The sequence below is a fragment of the Corylus avellana genome, chromosome ca2 (genome assembly GCF_901000735.1).
Source record: "Corylus avellana chromosome ca2, CavTom2PMs-1.0".
Classification (NCBI taxonomy): Eukaryota; Viridiplantae; Streptophyta; class Magnoliopsida; order Fagales; family Betulaceae; genus Corylus; species Corylus avellana.
Window position 1 is genome coordinate 4,393,008 of NC_081542.1, and position 21,105 is coordinate 4,414,112.

General features: G+C 34.4%; 3 protein-coding genes across 3 annotated transcripts; all 3 read right to left on the reverse strand.

The window, feature by feature from the left end:
* Positions 1-2,757: 2,757 nt before the first annotated feature.
* Positions 2,758-3,921, reverse strand: LOC132171738 (nicotianamine synthase). Its single transcript, XM_059583129.1, has one exon. The coding sequence runs from the start codon at positions 3,884-3,886 to the stop codon at positions 2,921-2,923; it is 966 nt and encodes a 321-aa protein (XP_059439112.1). The 5' UTR covers positions 3,887-3,921; the 3' UTR covers positions 2,758-2,920.
* An 8,191-nt stretch (positions 3,922-12,112) lies between these two features.
* LOC132171102 (uncharacterized) lies at positions 12,113-15,883 on the reverse strand. The gene is made up of 2 exons (XM_059582328.1): positions 15,504-15,883; positions 12,113-13,128 (listed from the first exon to the last, which is right to left on the reverse strand). The coding sequence occupies exons 1-2, from the start codon at positions 15,571-15,573 to the stop codon at positions 12,407-12,409; spliced, it is 792 nt and encodes a 263-aa protein (XP_059438311.1). The 5' UTR covers positions 15,574-15,883; the 3' UTR covers positions 12,113-12,406.
* Positions 15,884-17,381: 1,498 nt separating this feature from the next.
* Positions 17,382-19,740, reverse strand: LOC132170911 (pentatricopeptide repeat-containing protein At1g09820). Its single transcript, XM_059582064.1, has 2 exons — positions 17,687-19,740; positions 17,382-17,609 (listed from the first exon to the last, which is right to left on the reverse strand). The coding sequence occupies exon 1, from the start codon at positions 19,607-19,609 to the stop codon at positions 17,783-17,785; it is 1,827 nt and encodes a 608-aa protein (XP_059438047.1). The 5' UTR covers positions 19,610-19,740; the 3' UTR covers positions 17,382-17,609; positions 17,687-17,782.
* Positions 19,741-21,105: the final 1,365 nt, after the last annotated feature.

The window sequence follows — 21,105 nt, forward strand, 5'->3', positions numbered from 1 at the left end:
TCAAATAACCAGGAACTAGCTAGCCACGTACTCAGCCATATATATAACAAAAGAAAATAATGATCGTTGGATTTGTTAAGCTATAAGCAAAAGAAGATAATATTAATCGTTGGATTTGGTAAGTTATAAGCAAAAGAAGATATTGATCCTGGAGGTGGGCAAGTGGGCGTTCATATATATGAGAGCTTTAAGATCGAGGGTACAGAAATGGCTCCATCTCCATATATATTTAAAAGCCGTCCGCACATGTCGGGGGAAGAGCATGTCGACATTTTTGCAGCCCATGTCGACATATTATGACGTTATGGAAGAGACAGTCAAAGGGGTATATTGTAATTAATTAAACAATAAACAACATTCTTAATTTTCTCGTTAATTAAGGTCTGTGTCTGATACTCTTTGACACTTGGCTAATTCATGGTTTGGAGTTTCCTTATTAGGTAAATAAATTAATTATCGAGATGAAGTTTTAGGAAAAGTCTGCAGTCACCAAATGATATATTCTTCTGCCTTCAAAAGGGGTCTGTGCGTTTGTGGGGAGAATTAGCCGAGTTTTATGACTTTGTTTGAATTCTCAAAACCCTTAAAATGCTTAATTAATTAAGCATATATATACTAACATAATGGCCCTACAATACCCAGGGACGGAGCCAGCAAATTTTATGGGGGGGGGCTAGTCAAAATCTTTTTTTGGTTTTTTAGAATTTTTTTATTAAAAAAATTATTTTCGTTGTTTTTTATGAACTAAAGACTACCGAGCATTTGAAAGTAAGGGCAAAAAAAGTAGACATTTGAAAGTAAGGCCGAAAATAAAAAAACTTTAATGGGTATGGCCCAAAAAAATTAAGAATAAGTTTTTATTGGATATGGCCAAAAAATCTAAAAATATATATGGCCAATTTTTTTTTTTTTTTTTTTTTTTTTGAGAAGGGCCAAATGACTAAAATTAAAACTTAATTAACTTTTATATATATATATATATATATATATATATATATATATATATATATATATATTTTTTTTAACTTATAGATTTTTTCCCCTTATTTTAGGGACCATGCCCTACCCCGGTCCCCCCTCCCTCCGTCTCTGACTATACCCAAATGTTATGTCATTTTTAATGTTTACCGATTAGAAACATTCCTCTTTGTTAATCCCTGGTTTAAAATTGCATTAAGAAATATAGTTTTTTTTTATTAAAAAAAAAAAAAAAACCTTAAAAAGATTTTTAGATAAAATGTCATTCTCAAGTTTCACAAAAAACCCAGTTTTACGCTTTTCTAGAGTTATTTTATTTTATTTTTAAGTGTTTTACCATTTTTTTTTTTTGCCTAAAAGAATTTTGAGTACTTTTTTAAACATTTTTTTAACTCCTTAACGCAATACCAAATAGGCTTTAAGAGTATCAATGTTATATATTCTTCTAAAAAATTTCTTAGAGTCAATTTTCTCCATTTTAGTTTTGTTAATTTGTTTTTGCGTAAAATGTTTTCAAAAATATATATTTTTCATGTATTTGAACTAATTGAAAATTGTTAGTCAAATGAAAATATTTTCATGATCAATGAAAAATTATATTAAAAAAATAAAATAAAAGCTTATACTTTGTTAAAGCATAAAACCATTTTTTTTTTTTTTTTTTTCAGTTTTTCCTCTCTCCCTCCACTCCATGCTAGCTGCCACAACCATCTCCCTCACCTATAGCGTGCCACTATCACCTCTACCTCTCTCTCTCTCTCTCTCTCCTCCTCCGTTCCACCACCACCACCTCATATGAGTGTGTGGATTATAAAAATGTTCATGAATGCTAAATCTCACATTGATTTTTTAATAGATGAAAATAAACTTCATTAGTGATTAATAATTATAAGAAGCTTCAATTGCAACTTAATTAATTTTTTTAGAGCGATAGCGCAACTCTACTTGTAAACTTGCGGAATGTGAGAGTGCTCTGCTGGAATTAACATTGTTTTTCTTGTGAATAAGCAAATGTTTTCACAGTTCTCATTTATTCCAAAGTACACACACTAATTAATGATAGAATGTCATTTTGCGCTCTCACTGTAAAATCCAACATAATTGGTGCAGTTTAACTCTAATTGTTCATAATTTTACACAAAAAGAGATAAAATGAACTTTGGTGTATATATATTAATTGTGAAATGGTCAAAAAGTAGAAGCCAATGAGCTTCCAATCCCTGCCTTAACAAACTTCTAAGATCCCATTAATGTCTACTTCTAAATCATCCGGCAAAACCTACAATTAATTAATAGACACTTAAAAAAGAAGAAGACAAAATCTAATAGATAAATACGATGTTTCCATGGTTTATGTATAGGAATTAGAGTTTGGGAAGTGACAAAATGGTCACAACCATCCAAGTCTTGGAACTATGTTGTTTTCCAAAACAGATAGAGGAAATGCTAAATACAATTGTTGTTTTCCCAAACAACTTACTGTAGAATCAAAACTGCAAAAGCATGATCGCGGAACCCAACAAAAGAAGGGTCTTTTCTCTACTTTCACTTCCCTCTTTTCTCCACTCACTGATATCATCACAGCATATGTTATCCTATCCACAATTAGACATCACAGATGAGATTGAAGTTGAATGAAAAGCAAAACAACATGATATCAGCTGGCTAAATAAATTTCCTTTCGGGTCAAAAAAAACTATGAAAACTGACAACTGTTGAATCGCTTATCTCAGAGTTCAAACTCAGAACTTCTGCTTTGATAACATTTTAAACCACCACTTATTGAAACATTGAAGCCTTTTTATTTGAAGATGCAACAACACAAAATGAAAACATGTTAAACACGCAGCAGTGACATATGAAGAAAAAAACAAAAGAAAAGGCATTACATGACTGATCATCATCATAGAGGTCAGTCATGTTGGTGAAGAAAAGACAGAGTTTAGGAGAGTTGCTCCTCAACAGCCAATTCCTCAATCATGTTGCCATGGTTGAAGGGATCGAAGGCTTGGATTTCAGAACACTTGGTGGGCAGAATTATGGGGCCATGGCCAAGACCCTGCTGATCAAAAGAGTGCATATTAGGCACTGAATACTTGCGTGCAATGACAACAGAGTTGATGACCTCATCAGTGGGATGAACAACAGAAAGAACATCAAATCCACGAAGGTCACAAGGATCAACCACAGGATAGAGAAAAGCTCGAGCCCCATGAGCACTCCTCAGCATCAGAAGAGCTCCAGGAGCCATGTACTTAGCCAAATGATCGATGACTCGAACCTTGTCCTCCTTGTCCATCCCAACAAGAGCTGCCAAGAAAACAACCTCATAATCTTTCAAAGCATTTGTTACATTCATTATATCCTGAGTGTGGAAGAACATTCTGTTTGACAAGTCAGGGTGAGATGAAACCAAGGCAACAGCCATTGAATTGGCTAAAGGGTCAATATCATAGTTGTGAAAGGAGGTGTGTGTGAGGTGATTGGAGGCCAAAACAATTGAGGTGAGGGGAAGGGGACCAGAACCCACAAAGGCAATTTTGGTAGGAGCATTTTGCAAGTGTTGGGAAAGGATGGTGAACTCAAGGAGGCTAAGCTTGAGGTAATTAGAATAGTAAGGGAAAATAGTGAGATTGTCAAGTGGGTTTTCATAAGAGGCTAAGATGGTAGAGAAATGAGTCTCCAAAAGCCCCTCTGCCTCCCCACAGAGCCTTATCAGCTTTGACCTCATTTCTTGCACCCTTTTGCACAGCTTGGTTACATCAATTGGGCTGGGTGGCATGCATGTGAGAACAAGTTGTGTGAAGATCATGTTGACATCTTTGGAGGGTTTGAGGCTCTCAAGGCCAGAGATTTGCATATACAAATCACACACTTTTTGAACCAAAGGCTCTTCCTGGCAACCCATGTCGACACAATGAGAGGGGGGGATTCTCCAAGGTAGCGAATGGAAAGAACAAGTTACAACCTCCAGTTCTCCAAAGAGGTCATTATTTATAGGCACTTGTTAGCGCCACGTGGCACTCATGGCTGCTCTTGTTATTAGCATCCTTCTTAGTAAAAAAGTTTACATTGTTCTCCATAGATCACCAGAAGGGACACACAACTGTAACTGTCTAAACCTCCCTCGTCTCTTCTCTGAAGATAAGGATTCTCTCATAATTGTCAGTAATTTGGACAGTATTAACATTTTTTTATAATTTTTTTAAAAAAAAATTATGAAATTTAGTCCATTTTAAGACATCTAAACGCTTGAAAAATGTCACGTATTAAAAGGTGACAAGTCATGGTTGAGAACTAAATAAACTTTCATCAAGTTCTTACTCTTTATGTTCTTAAAAAGCCTTGCAGCTAAAGACTGTCTTTTAGTTTTATGATTGCCTCGGTAATATATGTGACATTTTTCAAGCGTTTCGATGCCTAAAAACGACATAAATCTGTAATTTGAAAATTTAATTTTTTTTTTTTTGAAATTGTAAGGGATCTTGATTTGAGTAGGGATGGTTAATTCGGATAAATATTAATGTAAGAAAATCCATTATAAACTCTTTCATGTTACCTGCTTGAATCGGTAGCAATTCGAATAAATAATTGTTGTGAATCGACCTTAATTGTCCTTATTCTCACCCTTCTACAAATTGCAATTATTATTTTAAAAACAAAGAGTTTATATGTGAGGAAGCTATAAATGGTTGACTTATTTGCAATTGCTTTCCCTTCAATCTCACACTTCTTTTCAGTTACCTATTAGGGGCATATTTGGTCCCTATTTTTGACCAAAATAATAAAATAAATAGTGTTTTTTTTTTTTTTCTGTTTTTAAGAAAATTTTATTTTTAAATTAGTTTTTTTTAGAGAATATTAAAATCACATTTCAAAACTATTTTAATTTTCAGTGTATTGAAAACACCACATTTTAAAGTTTTCTTTTCTGAAAAAAGGACCAAACAAACCTTAGATTTTTGGGTTAAATACAAATTTGATCCCTGTAATTTACCACTTGATCAGAAAGCTCATTAAGCTTTTAAAAGTGACAAATCTAGTGCTTGTGCTTTCCAACTTTATCAAAATGGTCGTCTATCTATATATCGGCCATTTAAAAAACTAACTAAAATTTTGTCATTACAAATTTTTAAAAAATTGTGGTCTTAAATTGATACTTTTTAAAGTTTAAAGATATAATAGCAAAAATTATAAACTATCAGAGATGATAAGTGAAGTTTTCCCTTATATATACGTGAATGAAACTTAACTTGTTAGAAGCATAAACTCCTTCATTACTAGAGGATGAATTTTTTGCAATTTAGAAAAGTAGCTAACTACTTACAAATTAAGATTACGTTTGAGTTAATGAACAATTACCTAAGTATAGTTGATGTCTATTTGACACTAGGGTTACATGTGGTAATTACTTCTGTTAATTTTACCTTAATGGGTTTATATCATTTAATATTTTAGTAAAAGCTAAAAATTAATATTTTTGTATACCTATAAAAAGTTCAAAACAAGATGAATATCTTTGAAAAGATAAGTGTTAAAGTTTCATAATGATTTAGTGCATGCCGTAAATCATTCCGGATAGTTTTTCTCCGACCTAATTTAGAGAAAAACTCCGTTCAATCATCCATCGCTTAGATAAGTCAATGATTGTTGATGGCATGAGACATTTTCCTATATGCATGAAATTCTGAAAGAGAACCAATAAAGAAAAGAAAAGGAAGAAGCGGGTAAAAAAAAAAAAAAAAAGGAAAAATAGAGAATAAGGAAACTCCGAAAAATGCTCCTTTGCCTTTATATTTGCTTTGAGCTTCGCTCTTCCCTGCTCTTCTTCTTATCTCCACCACCAGCCTCCTTAGACCGATGTTTATTCTTTACTCCTTTTATCTTTTCGGTCTTTTTGCTTGGAGTTTTGGAGGTTAAATCTACCCTCATCCATCCACCCTTGTCATTCATGCACCTCTTCTTCATCTTCATCGGTCTGCTTTCTTCCACCCTATGACTTCTGTCTCAATGGGTGTACTATACGCACCTCCTTGGCGCGTGTGAGCTACACACGCCACTGCTACCATGGTTCTTTTCCAGAATATCCATGGTTTTCTGATTCTTTTTCGAAAAATTCTTTTAGTTATTCAAACGAGGGTCGCTAGGTGTCCCAAGGATTCTTCCCAAAATGCTTTACAAATGATGTGGCGAGTACTATTTTTCCTTAAAATATTTTCAAAAGAGAGTGAAAATTTTTTAATGAAAAAAATGCTTGCCACATCATTTGGGAAACATTTTGGGAAGAATCCCTCGGAATGTCTAGCATTATCCTATTCAAATTTCTTAGATATCCAGATCTGAGCTTTAACAAAATCTGATCTGGTTGAGCTTCAAACTCACCACCACAGAGGGAGATCCCTTAACTATTGTAAATATACTTCTTAGTCTCTCCAGTTCCCTCGGAAACTAGACATGAGTTAAATTTTATGGGGTCCTCTTGTTGGCACTCCCAATTTTCTTCCACTTTCGAGATCTCCCTCCGAAGCAGTGAGATGCTAACTATTTGTCTAAATTGAGTTTTATCATTAAATTGCTTGTATTTGCTTCTATATTTTCTGATTTTTATTCCCGGTTTGTTTGTTGTTGTAGTTCATTTTCTTATTTTATAAAAAAGAAAAACAAAACAAAACAAATCTATCAGTACTTTTTGAGATTTTATAAAAGTTATTTCACAAGCTTTTATTTCTCAACTCGTACGGGTTTAACATCATTTAAATTGATTATATAGAAGTTGCATCCTTGATTGTAACATTCAACAATCATACAATAATTAATTCACCAATTAAAAAGAAATAAACCCAATTTTTTAGCATTCTTAATTATCAGCATCACTCAGTTCACACTAGCTGCCCAATTTAATACCCCTATATATATCATGTTAGAGACAAAGAAGTTGGGTCCACGCCAAAGAGTCATTTTCTCATTTCAAGATCAGCCTGATTATTTATTAATTGATTAATGGTTATTGAAATATTCTTTTGGATAAAACTTACCCATGATTGATAAAACTTAATTACCAATTATCCACCATTTCAAGAAGCATAAAATCGACTAAAAAGATGAAAAAACTAATTTTATTATCTTAATTCACTAAATTATCTCTTTATTTTATGAAAAATACTACTATTTGCATTCATTTATCATTCTTGCACAAGAAAAGAGAAAAATGAGAGAGAGATTCAAACTAGTGACCTCCACTTTATAAGGCATAGTCTCCAGCTGATTGAGTTACCCATAGAGAACATCATATAATGTGTTTTAAGTGGTTTCTCATATCACGTTTAAAACACATTACATCAACCAGTATGAAATATGTCATATGTGCATGTGAAGAATATCATTAATTGTATTTCATCTTCTTACTATACAACTCTTTTTCTCCTTTTGAAGCTTGAAAGTAAAATCTATTAGTAATTATATGAGTAAGACTTGCTTTAATCTCTTCTTTTTTTGAGTAACAAAAGAGCTTTTGGCTTTAGAAATCTCTAGTTAATTATATATCCGAGGGTCAAATGCAAAATATAATATATATATATATATATATATATATATATATATATTTCACATACTATGTGCCGCCATCTCATGATTCCTTTCACACTGTCCTTCAGATACATATTCATAACAATAATCTCGTAGGTTTAAAGCTACTTGTTTGCAAGTATAATATCTAAATAAAGCTAAAAATGCTTCAAATAGTAACTACCTAACAATAATAATATCACTAAGGCCCAAAAGAATGGTCTAAAACCAATGATTTATGCTTGGAATATTGACATTTTATAGAGTTTTTTTTTTGTAGTAAGAGTATAATATAAATATTCCGACATTACTCAACCCAAAAATTTAAATCTATAGATTCAAGAGTGAATCTGGGTCCCTTCTCGATGGTCTCTGGGTCTCCGGAGACCATCGAGATCAACAAGACTAAGTGTATGTCGAAAACAATATGACACATACAATTAACGTAAGACTTAACCTCCCACATGTGAGTTTTACACCTTCTCTTGAATGAAAAATTTATCAATCGATCTCGTGGCTCATGTGGGTTATGCTATCGTGGCTTTGATATTCCTTGTTAGGAAAATAGATATCTTGGAGAGTTTTTTTTTTAGTAAGGTTATAATAGAATTCAATCAAAAGTAAAAATATATAAGTTTTGGTATTATATTTTCACATTTTTGACATATATTCAATATGGGATTAATTAATTTTAGTAGAAATTATAGGGTTGAAGCATAGAGAAGGTGTCTTTTCAAAAGCGAGATGGTCCATGACATCATGGTGTTGACACTCGAAGATACCTTGAAGCTTCTTTTTTCTAATTCATGCATTTGTCAACTTGCTACGATCTTTAATGATAGTGCTATTTTAGTTTTATTTCTTTTTAAGCCTTTTTCTTTATCTTCAACGGCTCATATGAGATATCGTTATCCACTTTATGTAGTGCCAACTACAATTAGATCCTTTCTGTCTTTGAAAATTGATTTTTCTTAACATAAACTATGATCATGATTAGATACAGTTAAAGAACTTTCAAGTGCACATTTTGATACACTATGTTCAACTACTGATAAAATGCAGCATTTTGATATGAGAGAGAGCTATTGAACGTTTTAATACTCCTCTCATGTGAGGTTTAAACTTTTCTTCGACAAGCGAAGAATATTTAACTAAATTTGAGAGTAATTTACTTTCTTTTCTTTTTTTCCTAAACAAGAAGGCAAGAGGGGGCCGATCAGAGTGATTGCTTTACTTGGGTGTGACCATAGGAACATCTGCCCGCTAGGAACCAATAACAGAAAGAGCGCTAAATGAACACTTTAATACCCCTCTACTTGGACATGACCATGGGGTTTAGACTTTTATTCAACAAGTGAGGCTTAACACAAAGAATATTTAACTAAACTCGGGAGTAATCTACTTTTTTTTTTTCCGAAACAAGAAGGCAAGAGGGGGCAGCGACCAAAGTAAATGCTCTACTTGGGCGTAATCACAGTAGCACCTATCCGCTGGAAACCAATGACAGGAAGAGTATAGAGGATGAAAATCCACAAATGCTCCCTCAAACCAATTGTGTTATAGCTTGACACATCTATACCAAGAATTGTACGTAGCAACACCTAAGCCAATGGTATGGAAATGATCTCAATCCACTTTTATACCATGTTAAATTATCGCTTATCTAAAAAGTTTAAGCTAATAAAAATTAATAAATTTAATCATTTAATTAATACTTTAAGAAAAGATGAGCCAGATATGTTCCATATTATGAAAAATCCTACATTATTATTATTATTACTATTATTATTAGTGATTTATAATTGTTCCCAATTTTCAGATCAGACATGCTGCTTTAAGATTAGTAACAAAATTTGTTTCGCTATTGAATAGAGCCCATTGAGAGGCATGGAGATGATGGATGTGGACATTAGAGTACATTTTAGCATGCCATGATAATGTGATAATATATTTTTTTCTTGCTTGTGGTCGGAGGAAAAGCATGAGCAATCCCTATGTGATAAATGGAAGGTACTTTTTTGGGGGCCAATTTGGCCACTTTCACTACCAACTAGAGGACAAACGCGACTACTCGACGTAGCATTTGGGGTACCTTTTGATTGGTGCCTTATCAGAATTCAATAGGTGGGCTTAGAAATATACAAAGGAAAATGACATAAAGTGAAATTGGGTAAAAAAAAAATCATTTAGTTTTACATTATTTCAAAGTGAGTCTCATACTATTTATTATATGCATAGAAACATTTGATAGGCCATTGTAAAAATGCTCCTAGGTCCTCTTTAAAGTAATTGAATAAAGTTTTCCACTATACTTTTTTCAACCTAGTTTATTAAATTGATATGTGTTTAAAATTCTTGTGATTTTCACAGTTATTATTAAAAATATATGTAAGAATCGCATCTATTTTAGACACGTGTCAATTTAATAGACTGTGTTAAAAAAAATTCCTCCAACTTATTTTGTTTAGTCGAAAAATATTTTCAACGAAATCCAAAAAAACATTTTTTTGGCATTTGGCTTATATGGAAAATGAGTGACAGCGAAAAATGACTGGCAACTTCCAATAACTTCCGATGTAGGTCCAATCAATTCTGGCAATGGGGTTCGGCGGTGGCCTGGTGGTATGAGAAAAAGAAATTCAAACTCAACAAATAGATTACAAAATTTAAAAATGAAAAACTATTTTTCAAAACTAAAGAAGTTCTTTTTTTTTTTTTTTTATCAAACCGAAAATATTTTGGATTTGCCTATGATTTTCGGTCGTACTTAAAACACCAAAAAACACAAAATATTTTATGCCAAAATAACTCGAGCCTTGGAGGAAACTTTGTCCAAACTAATTTTTCCCTTTTTTTTCTTCAATTACATGATCAAGTTTCAGGGTCACGATCAATTGGTCAATCCCATGTCATTTTCAACATGTATGACACCAATGACAGTACATTTTTCATAGAATGGAGCCGTGCCTCATGCTATTGTATAAAAATGAAAGCTTCTTCTTTCTTCTTTCTTCAATGTTTCTTTTCTTTTCTTTTCTTTTCTTTTCAGACAAACATCATCAAACCTGGGACCCTAACAATATGGCAATTTTGTTGGCTATCGACAAAGTCAAGTTTACTGTAGCCATTTTGGGAAATGGGAGTGTGGCAGCCACACCCCAACACACGACTCCATGTGCCACACACCTGCCACTAGAGGTGATGGCCCATCTTTGCCTGTTCTCTTCTGTGCACTAGTCCACAACAACACCAAAAGTCATGCACCTTCGGCTCCTTTGGGCCCCCTGCCCTCTCTTTTTGTGATCAATTTCCTCTCCCATCTTAGTCAATGTATGGTGATCCATTGAGCCTTTGTATTTTACTATTATCAGTGTTGTTGACCGCATACCAAGGTAATGATCGAGCCTATGTGGAGAGAAGAAATTAGCAAGAGAGGTTGTTGGAATAGGCTAGTGAGAAGCAGTTATGATGCTTAAGTCAGTATGAATAGAAAGGAATGATCGCAAGGAAAGAAAAATAAGGTATGAAAGAATGAGACGAAAGTCCCTTTTTACTTGATGTTGATTTGCCACACTTTATAATAGATTTTGCCATAACCATCTACCACCTTTATGAGAGATTCTCCTGCTACGAATATTTCTTTCACCCCACGACTTTCATCATGCGTATTGCCTCATGGCTAAAATCATGAGGACGGTTACTGACGTGGTTTAAGAAGGGATTTAGTGTGGAGCTATCTAAAGGTTCTCAGGTTAGTTGGTTGATGGACTGTGCATTGGATCCACATGTCCAACAAGTATTAGTATTAATTCCGTCTTATCACAAGTTAAATAGTTTTTTTGGATTGTTTTCTAATAGATTAAATTTTCAAGAAATAACAATATTAAAATTTCTCATATTACACTTAAAAATTTGAATTGGGAAAAAATCTCTCATATCCATCCCATCACCTTATGCTCCTAATTTTTTATTTATTTATTTTATTTATTTATTTATTTTTCTATTCACCTCATGCTCCTACTTACTAAAACAATAGATCACATGAAATAGTAATACATAATTTAATAACCAACTTTTTGAATAAAATTTTGAAAAACCTAGCGTTTCTCTTATATGTTATGGAAAGATCGTCACAACTTGAAATTCTTTGATTTTTCAGATAAAATGTGCTTACTGTTGAAGAGGAACCATAAGATATGAACCTCGTGCCCCCTATAGTGATCACAACTCACCGTCGAATAAAACAAGTCCAATAACAGTATAGTTTCATAATTTTATTACCTAGTGATCCAAAGATTAGGGCCACTCCATCTTTTGTCTAATCTCTTTAAGTCTCTGCTCTCTTCCCCTCTGCTTTATCATGCATCAGAGCTTTTTTAGCATATTTGGCAAAAGATGTGATAGCTCTAGGCCGAAGACACAGAACAATGTAAAATCTTCTCGAGTAATCTTAAATGTATGCATAATTTGATGTTAAATATATACACAAAAACTTAGATAATCAGTCTTTACTTGAGCTATGTCAACTAAGCAAGTATTAATCAAATAGAAAACGCTGAACTTGAATCAGAATTTCACATTCCATGACAAACTGGAAAACCAACTCTCAAATGTTTTTTTTTCTTCTTTTCCAATGTAAACACACAAATACAAACCCCATTCTGACACAGTAGTTGGTAATAAATTCCATGATTTACAGAATCATGTTCAACTAAATGACTTCCCATAGAATTTTAAGGTTACCTCAAGGAAGCATGAGTACAGAGTTGTATGAAGAAACTATACCTAGATTTATACATAAATTTTTAATGAGTAACTAAATTATAGATTATAGAGATAAGAATCATAAAAATAACCTTATGAATCACCACAGTTCAGAATCTTCAGGTGTTTCAGAGCTCTCATAGACAGGAGTTTCATAAACATTGGAATTTTCAGATTCTTCAGAACTAACATATGAAGGAGCCTCATAAGCAGCATAGGAATCCTCTTCAGAATTATCATAAGCTGGCGTTTCGCGAACTACACTTTCCTCAGTTTGAACAAATTGAAGCAAGTAATGCACTCCATTAACCACATCATATACCATAAGTCCTATTCTACCTCCAACCCAACTGCCCAAATGACTTCCCACAAGGTAGCCAAACTTCCCAAGCCTTTGCTCTCCAACGAAACCACCAGCATAGGCGCCAAACAGTGTTCCAGTACCTCTGAGGAAACCTTCCGTTATGGTACCGCCATAGTATATGGCTTCAAAGAAGTCCCATCCAGAAGAGATAATGGGGCCTATAATGCGCTTGGCTTGCCGGGTTACCAACTTTGCAGCCTTTGCACCTTCTTTCTGTGCTTGAATGGCTGCTTCTTTAGCAGACATCCCCTGTGACAAAGCATCAACTAAGGCAGCCTCAATTGCAAGATGCCTCGCTTTTTCAACATGTGCAGCACGGATGTTGTAGACGTACAGCTTCACACCCTCCTTCACACCGCATGCTACAGATCCAGAGCCCATATCAAAACAGTTCAAGATCGTGAACTTCCCGCTCTGAGATGAAGCATCTTCCCCAACTAGCTGCCGACATTTTTCAGCTATAGAAAATACAAGCAAGGTAAATTTTTATTCTTCTATTAGAACAAAATGTATATAGCAGAACAACCAAGTGAAGATAAGTAAATATATACAACTGAAAATCACAAAACCAGTTTGATGATACAAGCAAACACCATTTCTGTATTTCTGTATATCGTTAATTCAAAATTACCATTTAAACACGTTTTGGTTGAAATCCCAGGTTCTTTTTCAGGTAAACAAAAATCACAAGGATGGATTCAAAAATAAAAACTCCAAATACTTTGACAAATATGTTACCTGTAAGGTAAATGTAAGAAGAGTAATGTGTTAGCTACTTAAAATACACCACATCAGCCGGTGTAAAATGGGTGCAAAGAGTAGCATTACTCATTGCAAGATTTTATTCAAAATGTTCACCTATTTTTCTCTAGGAATTAAATGCCATTATCCCAAAGTTTTCCTAAAGGTTGACAATATGGGAAGGATCATGGTGGCCCCAAAATGGATAAATGGATAATAGGTCACACAATAAAAGGTAAAGGATTTTGGTAAACAACTTGTGTTGCTTCCTTCAAAAAAATATGCAAATGAAACCAGTCAGATCCAAAAGTTAAATTACATTAGCTAATCAAGAGTCAAATCCAAAAAAGTTCTATTGTCTAGAGATTATTAATTGGAAACTGGATCATAAGGTATCTATAACACCCTAGACTTATATTGGGAAGATGTCTAGCCCACATACAGTGGGCGCTTTATAAACATAATCATGAGTTCTAAGTCCTACATTACTTACTTATTAAGTGAAATTGAGTTTTATAAGTGATTATAGAAAATCTCTAAATTGATTAGTCTTTTGGGATGATAGCACGAATGTGACTAACGTTTTTCTCTGGATCGTTAATAATGATATTAGAGCTACATAATAATGCCATGTGAAACTATAAGCTGAACCACTCCACAAAAAATCCCTCAGCAATTTTTCTAACCGATTAGCAACCCAAACTGGAATAGAGAAAAGGGAGAGGAAATTAGTAGGAAGGTTGGGAGAGCAATATATTAGTTCATATAAAGTGGCACAACACAGCCATCTTATGCAACAATGTTAGAAAAGCGCCAAAAGACATGAGAAAATCTCACACCTAATGAGCACCAACCTGAAAATGTAAGATTAGTTATGAATTAAGCCCTTGTGGACAAATCAAAATTCCTATCCCACAAACTTGATCTCTCTACAACTGTTTTCTATTCATAAAAATAGACATTGCCAAGAGTACCTACTCAATTCACGGAATAGAGCCAGGAAACCAAAACCAACCAAAACTCAACCCTTTTTTTTTTTTTTTAATGATTTACAACCTTTGGCTCATTTTCCTCAACATAGATGCCCATACCCACACTTACCCAAAAAAAGTAACTCTTGGAAACTGTAATCGGGCCATAATCATTGAGTGTAGATCAAATTATTAGGGAAGTTTGCGATCCATCTTTGACCATTCTTTCTGGTATTTACATACCGATTAGGATCTACTACAATTTAAAAGAAATTGTAAATTCTCAAATTATGTGAATTCAGGCCATTCCTTGCATCGAAACGCTTGGAAATGCTATTTATTAAAAATATGACGTGTTACCGAGACAGCAAAAAAAACAAAATTCCTTCCAAAAAGCTTTTTCTTCATTTTTGAAGAGACGCTTTTTCTTTAGTAAATTAAAAGACAGTTTTTTGCTCAAAACTTTTCTACAACATAAGTGCAAAAACCTGATAAATATATACTCAATTTTCATTGATAACAGGTCACATTTTTAATAGGTAGCATTTTTCATTCCATTCGATACAAGAAACGACCTAAATTCACATAATTTGAAAAACTACAATTTTTTTGAAATTGTAGGAGATCCTTATCCCATACATACACAACTCCAACAACATTACCACAAGTAGTCAAGAGATGTTCAAAGATAGACCACAAACAGTATTCATAACTCAAGCAACGGTGGAAAAAAAAGGGGGTATTTAGAAAGAAAAAAATCTGAACCCCAAAACAGCCTATGATTGCGAATCTTAGAACTCATTCAAAGAGCCTAAGATTGTGAATCTTACAACTTACAAATTAATTAAGTCTATGATTTCAGAGCCTTTTAAATACTAACCATGTAACAAAATAGATAATTCCCAAGTTTGCTTCAAAAATTCAAAGTTATTTAGTTGTTCTCGTTAATTTCCTTGCGTTTTCTCAGCGCCAAACAGTGCGTAACTCGAGACTTCAGTATAACAAAGAAGAAGCAAACACTATCGAATTACACAACAGCAAGATCTCATACTCCCAACTAGAATTCATCATTCATACATACATACATACATACATACAGACATACATAATTGCTTGAGTACCTGCGAAGCCGAGAACGATGATACCGGCGATAGAGAGCAGAAGCTGAAGACGCTTGTTCTGAAAATCCATGGTTATAGAAAACCCTAACTCAAAATCTAGTTTATGCTATTTAGATAGATGGTTATTAGTAGTGCATTTTGAGATCAGAGAGAATTATCCAAAGCTTGACGAAGAGGGAAGAATCTTAAGCCGCCAAGGCAGCCAGGAGTAATTGTTTTACTTTTCTCAGAAGTCAGAAAGTCAGATTTGAATGCCCGCTGGGGCAGGACAAAACGCTGCGTATTGAGACTTCATCATTCAAGCGGTGTCGTTTTAGTCTAAATAACACAGGATTTTGACAATTTGATATCAAAATCCTCTCCAATTTGTCACGTCAACATGGAAAGCAAAGCTCGTTTTTTCTCTGTAAATAGTTTCAAACTTCTGACAAAACCACCATAACAAGGAACCAGAAAAAAAGAAAGAAGAAGAAGATGGAAGGGAAGTTGTTAAAAAAATTATTGAGCCTAACCGTGACGGTTATGTTTGTGAATATTTTTTATTTGTTATTTGAAAATTTCCTCGATTCATCCTCTAAAGTTTCAAATTTTTACAATTTAACCAATATTATCTCAAAATTTTTATATTGTCCATAATTTTTTTATTTTTTATTTTTTTATTTTTTATAAAAGAACAAATTTAAGGGTGCAAAAATGGCCAGATGGCCAAAGGGGTGGCTACGGCCCCCGAATTTTTTTATAAAAAATTATGGGCAATATGAAAAGTTTTAGATACAATTGGTCAAATTGCAAAAATTAAAACTTTGAAAGTCAAATTGCAGATCGCCCCAAACTTTAAGGGGTGTAAAATATAATTTTTCCCTTTTTTTTTTTTTTTATCACTTCTAATCTTTTGCTTCTTAGTGCCATCAAGCGACTAATGTTACAAGTATTTTTGGTGTCTCTTGTATCATTTCAAAAACGATGTGAATCTTAAAATTACCATTGGGCTTCTAATTGATTATTATTAGATTTTGATCAAATTGTAATTTTAAGAACCACGTCATTCTTGAAATGACACAATAACATAAGATGGACTTTTAGAATTACTCGTTATCAAGCGTATCATTCTAAACAACCAACTAAAATCAACAGAGTCCGATTATAAATATAAAATATAAAAAATAAACTTATCATCACCATGTTGATGATTTTAGTATATAACTAATTAAGTTCTAATTACAATCGACTATCTTACAAAAAGGATAAAAATGAATTAGCCATATTATTTATTAAAAATAATATATTATAACTCAAAAGGCTAGAAGAATAATATTTTAAAATTATTCTAAAAGTATTTTGTGCTTTAAATTGTTTATTAATATATCCTATCAAAATCTTCCTGATACTTGCCAGTTGCTACATGACATCAAGGCCCGATTTCCTCAAAGTTGAAATTCGGAAGCTTCAAAGTTTATGTTTCACATTAAACCCTTGGGATGAGAGTTAGAAACAGCTAATAATTGCTGGCTACTAAACAAGTTGTCCAAGTTTTTGATGCTTTAGCCAAGAAAGTACACAAATTCTCAACAGAATGTCTGGCATCCATCCACTTGTACTAAAAACTCATGAAGATCCAACATTATAAGGTTGTGATTGGAAATGACCATGGCAAACTGTATCTCAGACTGCAGAAAAGCCAGCTTGTCAACTCAACCTTCTGAGCCACAACCACATGATAGCATGCAACTGTTGTAGTACTGCATGTTGGCAGTAATTTGTTATCACTGATTTTATTTTTGGCAACCAGCTGATATCATTTGTCAGATCCTTGATGCACTTCTGCTTGTTGAGAGAAGAATATTCCATGACAAAAATCAACAGCAATGCAATCCTATACTTCTGATCAAGTTCCAATTTTTTTTTTTTTTCCTTTTGTAAATTGAGCAATGGATACAGATGGCCACCATTGAGTTGTATGCAAAATGAGAATAACTAATTACGGACACTTAACATCATCAAGAATTTGTTACACAGGCATTTCAGCTAGAGGTTCAGAAAAATGCACCTGAATTGGACAGGGATGACAATCTGTCAAGCTCCAAAGACATGTACTGAGATCTTGAACTGCAACAATCTTAACATATCAGATCGAATTAATTCATCCAAAAAAAAAAAATCAGATCGAATTAGACATGTATAACTTATGACATGAGGGCTCGTTCTGCAATTTTCATGTACTGGTGTTCCCCAAGATAGATTGGTAATGGTGGTAATAATTCCATTTCTCATTTCAAAGGTCAAGAGCTGATAGACACATTATACAGATGCCCTTCTATGTCAGGAATAAAACCTTTCTCCATCATTTCCTCTCTTACCACCTCATAAGTAGTCCGATTTGGGATCAAACCCCTTTCCAACATCTCATTAAGAAGCCCATTTGCATCTTTTAGCTTGTCCTTCTTACAAAAACCTTTAATCAGCACATTATAGGTCACCACATTTGCACGCTTCCCTTCCTTCTCCATCTGCATCCTCAAATTTAAGGCTGCCTTGAGGTTACCTTCTGTACAATAGCCATCCATCAAAGTATTGTATGTCACGTGACTCGGGCTCAAACCCAACTTAAACATCACATTCAAGAGTTTTGCTGCCTTTCTTGACTCCCCTTTCCTGCATAATGAATCTATCAAGATATTATATGTTACAAGATCAGCTCTGAGTCCCTTATGCTCCATTTCAATTATAAGCTTCCTGGCTGCTTCTATATCCCCCTTTCTACACAAGCCGCCAATTAAGCAATTATAGGTTGAAGCGAGGGGGAAAATCCCCTTCTCTAACATTGAAGTTTGCAGCACAAATGCTTCCTCCATCATCCCATTCTTACAATAAGCATCAATCAATGTATTAAATGTTATAGCATTAGGAGCAAACTGTTTTCCCCTTATATCATCAAACAACTCTCTAGCTTCATTTATCATCTTCTTCTTACAAAACCCATTTATAAGCACATTATAAGTTACAACATTCGGCTTCAAACCCAAGCCCAACATTTCATCCCGCAAGCCAATGGCCTCGTCAGGCTTCCCGTCGCAACACAGCCCATTAATTAGCGAGTTATACGTGAGCACATTGGGTTTCAAGCCCTGCCTCTGCAATTCCTCAAACACCTTTTTTGCAGCCGATACATTCTCATCCTTACAGAACCCATCAATCAAAATGTTATAAGTAACCTCATTCGGGCAAATTTTATTCGCCACCATCTCCTTCAAAAAGGCATCAGCCTTATACATCTTTCCCACCCTACCCATCTTGCAATACCCATCAATGAGAGTATTATATGTAACTACATTTGGTGAAATCCCCCACGCCTTCATGTCCTCGATAACATCCCCAGCCTTATTCAACTTCCCAACCTTACATAACCCATTAACTACAACATTAAACGTAATCACATTGGGCTCAATCCTCCTTCTCATCATCTCCTTAAACACATACTCCACATCCCCAGTTGCACTCTCCTTCACCAAAGCACTCAATAATGGGTTACACGAGGACACGGATAATCTGAACCCGTAATCCCCAGCTCGCTTAAACGCCTCAAAACCCAAATGGGTCTTCGAATTTCTCACATACGCTAAGACTAACATATCAACTATTAAAGAATTAGCACAAAACTTATTGCCACACATAGAAAGCGCATGAAAAATCGAAGAATTCGAATGCAAGTTCTCATTTGTAACAAAATTGTTTAGGACAGCCCTGATTTTTGAGTACTTTTTGGCATTGGCCAGTGAATATAAGAGCCTACAAGAGAGTTCAAGAGGGTGTGAGAGTGTGAGCTCCTTCTGGGACCAGTTAAAGTACCTGAGGGTGATCTCTGGTTCGGCCTCTGAGTTCAGCAACTGGCGGAGAAGCGTGGTGGGGTTTGTGGTTTTGAGATGGGTCTTCAGCTCTGACCAGTGTTGCTTTGATATGAGGTCTGAGAGAAATGGGATGTTGAGGGAGTCTGAGGTGGGTATTGTTGCAGTGGAGTCTGAAGAACAGACAGACCTAAGGATCTGTTTGTTTCTCGGGAAAATTCCATGTAAAAAATTTCCCTGAAAGAGCTTGGATCTTCGATGCATAATGATATCCTGAAGCTGTTATAGAGAGAAAGGGGAGAGGAAGATAGATGACCGAGAACCCAGAAAACGAAGCTTACGCATTGTTTGGCTAACAGAATAGAAGAAACGACAAAGTCTGTAGTAATATCAGGTTTCTTTTTCCGCCTTTCGCCAAGAAGGTTATGAGAGGCTGAGAGCCTTGGGGTCATGGTACGATTTTAGTGATTTTAGTAAATACCCACAAAATTATAAAATGAACAAATAAAATATTTTTTCTAAGAAAGTAGACATAACGCTCAAAGTATAGAAATTTGCAATATCTCCTCACCGCGGACCAATGTTTTTCTCAAACTATCAAAAGAATTATAAGGTATCATTCTGAACAAAAAAATAACAAAATATCCTTAAAAAAATTTAGAAAAAAATACAAAAACATATAAAAACATAAATAAATAAACTGGTGACAAGAAGGATTTTTAGCGAAACAGAAAAATGTAAAGATGATAAAGGCGTTTGTTATTTACATGCTATAGTGAACTCTTATTTATATGAAGGGGATCTAGTATAAATTGCGCCACGAGGCACCTTCAAATTGAGGGTAATAACTCGGGTCATGTGGCACCGCCTAGTTGGGGAACATGTTGTCAATATGAATCATTTATCAATTTGTACTCGACATCTTGTCGGTACAAATTGTGTTGCATGAACAACCCATACTCTCAATATGGGCTACTTCCTCCTAGGATCCTTACATCCTGTAAGTATGGATTACCCCGTTTGGGCGTGTGACATACATGGTCATGGTTACATGGATGGTAGTTGGTAAATGCTCCATTTGGCACAATCGTTAAAGTAGTCCCATCGTTTGTTAATGGTACACTTACAACATATTTGTTGGGTCAAGGACCGTTCGTCGACGACCCCCATGTGGGAGTGGCTGACCCATCGGCACTAGCCCCTCATTTCCCGACGAGCATAGTCCAATTTGAGAGCATGTGCGTTTTGCAAGGCTTGAAGGTAAACAATTTTATCTCGGGTTTGAATGGTCCTTATAAAGCCCGAATGAACTTCTAGTAAATGATATCACCGACAATATTACACCTTCTTATGCACAAACGTTTGATTTGCTAATTTTGCTACTTGTTTATAAAATAGCTAACCCTTTGAGGATTTAAGCCTAATCTTTGGTTTGCAAGATATTATTTATGAGAAATATTACATCTACTCCTGACTGCACTTTTAAGTGCATATTCCTTGGTGTGTTAGTAAAAATTATTATTGAATTTTGAATAAATTATCACTGAATTTTAGACCCACTAACAATTTCGACCGTCACATTAAAAAATATGTACTTAAGACTCTACAATTAAGAGTCCATATAACATTTTTTCAAGGAAACCACAAGGTACATTCTAGAATGTATAAAAGACACATGGAAATTCCAAGCTTATTTTAATTAATTTATTTTTGTTAATAGAGCCGCAAAGTGGGACCATCATTCCTTGTTCCACAATTAA